The following is a 7,430-nucleotide window of genomic DNA, read 5'->3' on the forward strand; positions in this document are numbered from 1 at the left end:
AGGAAGGAACATCCATTTATACTTTATGCTACCAAGCAATTAATTAATTAATGACAGCACTATAACCTACTCGCTAGACCCAAAGGCAACATAAATTACAAACATTTCGATTATATGATCGTTATCTCTCTCTTTCTGAGAAAGTTTTTAAGTTAAATCATGTAAAAAATCTCCGTAAAGAACAAGGAAGCCAGTTTATGCTAATATTGTTCGGCAAAAACCTAGGAAGCCAATTTATGCTAATATTGTTCGGCAAAAACCTAATCCGAAAGAAGTTCTACTTATTTTTTAATTCCTGATCCTATCAAATACCATGTCATCATATTTGACTATCAAATTTAACCATGGTTAATAATAATATAATTTTAAAAAAATTAAAAACAAAAGGGTTTTTTTACCAAAATAAAACCAAGAGATATAAAATAATTAATCAATACAGATATAGGATTAAATTAACAAATTTCGCCTATAATATATAGACTGGTTAGTTTCAAACACAACGAAGAGTCCACATGCACCTGTAGAGATCAAGAATTGGGATCTGCCAAGTATCAATCGATATAACTATGATGTTGAACTGGTATTTATTGCCTTGTCATCTTCATGGCGCAAACTGTTGGCTCGACTGTATGCAGCTTTGGCACCCTGAGAAACAATGGGAGATTGAATTGATGAGACTGTTTAATGCTTCATCATGAAAGAAATATCAAACCACAACTCTTTACATGGATATAGAAGGAGGCGAGCAATACTCACTTGGAAGATTGTTCCAAGTTTTCTCAATCCTTTAGCCCGTGACTTCAGGACATCACGGGACACACTAGGGTCTTTCAGTACCTGAAACAGAAAACATAGTTAAGAAATCTTTCTTAACTTCAGCATGAACACCATCGTTTTCCATGCAATCCCTTGCTAGAGATCAATCCATCCATACAAAATGTCTGCTGAGTCTTGACACAACTTTAAATCATTTTCGTAACCTCTTGACCCTAACCAAACATTCAGAACCAAATAGGCATTCATAGGATATCAAATCTTGCATTGCACAAAAGAAAATAATGGAAGACAAGATGCTTCACACGAACTAAATCCAAGGAGCATGCTGGTGCCAAACTTCAACATACAGCAACTTGAAGGCATGTGATACGGTCAGCAAGTAGGTCGACGGAGGTGTATGTTAAGCATGTTTCCAATGAAGTCAACTGTCACCTCATAATTTTCAAGCATGTCAGCCTAGAACTTTGTGACAGGATAGAAAGAAATCACCAGGTAAAATTGGAATAAGGGCTTCTATCAAAAACCAGTGTGCTTGTTTTAGAAGGCAAGTGAATACTTCAGTTTCTTAATAACAGACGAAAATGAATTCTATTTCCTCTTAATCTCTTCGAACTACCAATAAGATGTGAAAAGCTTTAAATTAGCAACCACCTAATTCATTCTCTTTGATTCTTAAAAAAACTTAGAACTGCAATTTAATGTCATGAGTCTGTACACTAATAAAAGCTAAGGGATAACCCATTTGACCACTGCTATTCCATAACATCATAACACGAAGGCTCGCAGGATAAATTAAGATGACATGAGAATAAGAAGGGAAAAGAGAACAACTTACTGCTTGGCACACACGTGATAAAGTACTCTCAATATCAAGCACATTGATCTGCCAAAGTGATTGAAGCATCGAATCCTTCTTATCTTCAAGGATTTTCTGCATGCCCTCTTCTTGGTTTTCTACTCCATTCAACTTCTTTAACTCCTCCCGTATTTGAATTAAGGAAACAGCACCTGCAGATTCAAGAGAATATACTCTTCTTAGGTTCTGTTTAAATTATAAACTAACATGAATGACCTTGAAGCCTGTTTCAAGATATTAAAGCTATGATTTCGGAGAACTGTACCTGAAGCAGCCATTACTTGTGATTTCATCAGGTGTCCTTTATCCCGTACCCATTCTGCTAAAAATGGTACCTTCATATACCGTCTGTCCTTTCCAAGCTCCCTAGCAGCTTTCCTCGTGTAGATATAACCAATGGTGTGCAGCATAGCCTCACCAAATGCTGATGATTTTAGTGGTTATGAGTTCAATTAGAAATTCTGAAAATTTTATTTTAAAAGCAAGAAGTTGATGAAGCAATTCCAGCAGGATTTGATTAATGCACAATTACTAAAATAATACTCTTTTCATGTTGCTACGTAGCTAAGACTTTTAAGAGCAATATTTGAAAGATAACTCCTGCATGGCCGAAAACCTTCATAAACTCAATATTGGGTCCGATCTACCACTGCCCTGTGGACTAGGATGGGCACAGCAGCTTGGACAATATTAGCATCACCTAGGCATTGCCATGGAATCCTGAGTTATGTCAAAGGATATAGACAAGCTTCACAAAAGGAAAAAAGAAATGAAGTGATGGTGCATGACATAGTGGCAGGGAACAGGACCTACTTCCACATCAAAAGAGTTATTCTCCAGAATACTCTAGCTGCACTTATATGCTCAAGAAGGAATCATCGGGTTGGACCACAATGATATACCCCAGAAACAGCCACTAAAATGAGAGGACATGAAAATTCCTTCTTACAGCAGCTTTTCCAGAGTCAACACTTCTCAAAGTTCCTTACCGATTTTAAGTGATTCAACATGTTAACTGAGGAAGAAAACATACCAGCTGTAGAGAGGCGGCGTGCTTCTGACTGGGCCCAATTTGTAAACTCATTCTCCTGGCCTTCAACAAATGTTTCAAGGCGAATTTTGAGATTTGTTATTAGCTTTTCATCTCTCTCTTTCTGCAGCACCTGTTGATTAAAAAAAAGACAGGTGCTTTAATGGAGTGCACCGAACGCTGACATTGAAAAACTTAAGTAAATAAAATACCTTCATCTTCTCTTGATTTCTCTGCTGTTGCATTTCCTTGTCCTGTATGTCGTCTTCATTTTCAAAAGATGATAATGTAGCCAGTGCCAGTTGACCAACATAATCTTCAAATAATTCACTCCCAAATAGCATTCCAAAGACAGCTGAAGGATCCAACATGATTTCCCTGGAAAATAAAGTATCTCTCATGATTTTTTCTGGATTAAACAAGATGCGGGAAATGAAACAAAGATTCAAAGAGAAACACAACAATGATTAACAGAGGGACCCCTTTCAACACAATATTAGTGCAAGATAAAGGACAAGTCATTCGCTGATAAAATTAGTATTTGGCTGATCGGTTAGAGCCCTGGAATTGAACAAGTCAGTGGCCAAGTATATTGAATGGATTAATGTGGTCGTCATGGCAGTGTGCAAGTCCCAACCTGACCGTATCCAACTGTTTTTCTTCATCGTGAGAAAAAAGATTATCATTTTCTTCTTCAATTTATCTTCTGTAACTTCTATATTTTAACCTGAGTAGCATGTATTTAAGCTTCATTCCCTTTTTTTTATTGTTAACAAATTTAATTCCACTAGGATTAATCGGCTAAAATGTAAGCATATTTGGAGCTGTTTTTATAATGAAACATCCTACCTTCTATTTTCCTGCAACTAAAGGCGTGTACCTGATTTTGCATTCAATCTTCATCAACTTCCCATTAAAAACTAAGGGAATCAGCATCTTAGCAAAATGAAATATTTCTATAGCTAAAAGTGTTCCTCTATGTTGTGTTCCAGAAAGTCCCCGAAGAAGTTTAAGTAGCAGAATGATAGCAAGCAATTTATGGTAGAAAAATTTACAATCTCGTTTTACATTATTTAAACTTACTCTGTTATTCCTTCCTTTCCATACTTGTCGTATCCTTCACGTTTCTGAGGATCACTTAAGATCTGGTATGCTTCACCAAGTATCTAAAAACATGTATCATAGCAAATAAATAAGCACACAGAAGCTCAACAACAGATGAAAGTTGACAGATAAATGTCTTCTTCCATTGTTTAGGATCGTCAAGCTGACTGCTATATCATGGATCCCCTTTTTGGAGGAGAAACTATGCATTTTTGGAATTGAAAACACTCAAGTTCACGCCTTTCATAACCATCAAGGAATGAAATGAAAAGGCAATGCACTCTGATTTTCCAAGCAAGGAGGCACACTAGGTCCAAATAAATGACAATTGTAATAGACATCAGAACTTGGTTTTCCTCATTCTGCAGTACAGTTGAATATCAATACAACTTAAACTCTACCATAGGATTATTTGTTCAAAACGACAAATAACTGACTAGCACTAGGCTATGCCACAATAACCAAGATGTAGTCTTCAACGATGATCAAATTTATTAGCTAACCTGAAAATTATCTGCAGCTTTTGGATCGCCGGGGTTTTTATCTGGATGGACTACTTTTGCCTGTGCAGAACACATAAAACCACACTCAATTACAATCCCACGAATCTGAGTAAATGAGCAGGAAAAAAAAGCTCTTTCACATGTTCATGATAAAAACAAAAAATTTGTAGCTGCAAATTAAGCCCATATTTCGAAATTCACAGCCCTCTCAAAAGAACAACTTAAGTGCATTATTTTTTTTCCGTCCATAGGATTGAAGCTATAAACCGCGTCGCTAATCCACGAGATAGAAACTACTTCCATTGAGAGCTTAAGCTCACCTTGAGATAGTAAGCCTTCTTGATCTCTGCCGGTGACGCCTCGACACTAACCCCCAAAATGTCATAAAAAGTTGTATCTTTCACCATTGGTTTTGCTTTCAATCTAGATTTACGAGAACTACATTTAAGATCAGAGAAACCAAGAAAACGAATCAGCCTCATTGACAAACCAGAGAGAGTAAATTCAATTCAGCAAACTGTGTCCATTTCTAAACATCAAAACAATCTTCCTTTCTAAGAGAAACAGCATGCGTTGCTTCCAAATTATAGAATGCCATGCAGCATAAATATAGCTTCCTCATTGATAAAAGACATGTAGCAGAATCGGATCAAAAAAACCAGATAACAAGATCGGGTTTTTGATAAAACAAGGAGATTCTTACCATGATCTTAACTAATACTAAGAAAAAAATAAAAACCTATAACATAGAGCATTAAAGAAATTGCAACAAAAAACAACAAAACAACATCAGGAATCTTGAACTTACATTACAGAAGATTAAGAGAGAAATTAGAGAGAGGATTGTAAAGACACGGAGGCTTTTTGTACTTTCGAAAGTTTTTAATTTGTTAATAAAAAAAAAAGAAACATTAACCAATAACCATGTCAATGATTATAAGAAACGGTAGCGTTTTTTTCAGGAACTTAAGAAATTAATTCTGTTATGTTTCTAACTTAAACTCACTTTCAAATTAATCCTGTCGCTATTACTTTAATAACGTCGAGCCATAAAATTAAAAGAAAACAATTATAGTTATTCGTACCCAGGGTAAGGTTTTTTTAAAAAAATCAACAGTTTAGCTGATTTAAATTTTATTTATTTTTATATTTTAAAAATATTTTAAAAAATTATATATTTTTTTATTTTAATTTAATATTTATTTTGTGTTTTTAATTAATTTAATTTAATATTTATTTTGTGTTTTTAAATTATTTTGATATATAAATATTAAAAGTAACTTTTTAAAAATAAAAATATTGTTTTAATATATTAATAAATAAATAATACTTTAAAAATAATCGTAATTGTACTTTCAAAATACTATTCCCTCCACCTGAATTAAAAGTTTATTTAATTTTAAAAAATAATTAAAAACAGTGTCATTTTAAGCAGCACTCAGTTAATCCGATTAAAAGTTTATTTAATTTAAAAAAATAATTAAAAACAGTGTCATTTTAACCCTTTTTTTTATATATAATAAAATTTAAAATGCTTGAATATCATTTTAAATGGGCCTTTTCACTTTAATCAGAATTTAAATGGGCTTCCTAATGGCATACCAACGTTACTTGATAGGCCTTGGGCATCGCTGATCCACTAATGGCCTTGCCTAGACGGTAGGCCTAGTCGAGGATTCCACATGGGCCATGAAAGCCTGCTTTGTCATTTCTATTTATCCCTTCCGTGATGGAATCAAATGAACCTCCAGGCGTAGTTTTTGTTTTTATATATATATTTAAAGTATTTTTATTTAAAAATTTTAAATTGATAGTATTTCTTATTGATATAAAAAATTAAGAAAAAAAAGCTCTCTCTTGGAAATTTCTCATTCTCTAGCGTCCAAGGATTCGGGTATCCATTTGCTTTTAAGAAAATTTAGTCCAGAGGTTCTGGGTTCAATTTCTGCGAGACCCAACTATTTTTTAAATCATTTTCTTTAAAAAAAAAAAAAACAGATCTGCCCCCATGATTAAAAAAAAAAAACAGTGTTTATCTTGTTTGTGACTTCTTTTTTTTTTTCACGTGTTTTTTTTATAGGTATAAATCTTTTTTATCCCGTTCACTTTTGTTTGTGACTTCTTCTTTTTTTCCACGTGTTTTTTTTACAGGTATAAATCTTTTTTATCCCGTTCACTTGCTTATTAATTTTAATATTTTTCTTAAATAATATTATAAATTTTCATTTGAATTTAATTTTTTTTCAATTATTACATATCAGACAAGAAAAAAATAATAACATTGTTTATGAAAATTCCATTGAAATTACTTTTATATTATTAAAATATTTAAATTGATTTTAAACTTGATTTTATCACATTTGTGATTTTTTTTAGCTTTCAACTACACAAAACATGGAAAAACTCTTTGATATTTTTTTTTGTCAATTTACGTTAACAACAATAAAAAAAAAATATAATTAATAATTTTAGTTTAAAACATTATATTGTTTAAGATAAACAGAAATACTCTAATAAAAAAAATTATCTTTACAAAAAAAAATCTATATTTTAAATTTAATAATAATGCTAAAAAATTTATTAAGACCTGAAAGTGTTTTAACATATAAAATTTTTCGAGTCCCCAGCAGCATATCACGGACATTCAAACTAGTATAACCTCAAAATACCGTGAATGTTGCTAGGGAGATGGGAGTCGAGGCATGAAGCGTACATGCTATGTCTACCTACGAGCACCAGGCCTAGTAACTAAAGAACACTCCAAGAAAGAAAAGACGACGAGCTTAAGCTTGATTAATTACCCAGATATCGAAGTTCAGAACTCAAGACAATTTTGGGATCCATGCTCACATTTACCTCTGGGATCACTTGTCAAATTCTTAACCTAAATGTACATTACTAACCGGGCCTTTTTTATATTATCTGTTAGAAAAGGGGCTAGCTTCCTTGAGTGGAAGCCATGCAACTCCTTTTGTCATTGATCCGTGAGGTCCTCCATGCTCGGATTCAAACGAGCCTCAAATTCCAAGCAGCATGGTCTTTCCTAAAAGCTAAAGTTCAATCTATGAGCTAGGACTTTACCAAAGCTGTCCGCACTTGCTTCGTCGAAAAGAAAAACGTCGAAAAAGTTCTCGAAAGAAAAAAGGAAAAGTAAAAAACG

At 33.3% G+C, this 7,430-nt stretch overlaps 1 protein-coding gene across 1 annotated transcript; it reads right to left on the reverse strand.

Moving 5' to 3' along the window:
- Positions 1 to 416: 416 nt before the first annotated feature.
- On the reverse strand, positions 417 to 5,154 carry LOC105142141 (chaperone protein dnaJ 10). The gene is made up of 10 exons (XM_011049649.1): positions 5,079 to 5,154; positions 4,591 to 4,708; positions 4,271 to 4,330; positions 3,747 to 3,829; positions 2,876 to 3,041; positions 2,667 to 2,796; positions 1,899 to 2,057; positions 1,613 to 1,785; positions 757 to 837; positions 417 to 645 (listed from the first exon to the last, which is right to left on the reverse strand). The coding sequence occupies exons 2-10, from the start codon at positions 4,675 to 4,677 to the stop codon at positions 565 to 567; spliced, it is 1,020 nt and encodes a 339-aa protein (XP_011047951.1). The 5' UTR covers positions 4,678 to 4,708; positions 5,079 to 5,154; the 3' UTR covers positions 417 to 564.
- Between the last annotated feature and the right edge of the window lie 2,276 nt (positions 5,155 to 7,430).

The sequence above is a fragment of the Populus euphratica genome, unplaced genomic scaffold (genome assembly GCF_000495115.2).
Source record: "Populus euphratica unplaced genomic scaffold, PopEup_1.0 scaffold3.1, whole genome shotgun sequence".
Taxonomy (NCBI): Eukaryota; Viridiplantae; Streptophyta; class Magnoliopsida; order Malpighiales; family Salicaceae; genus Populus; species Populus euphratica.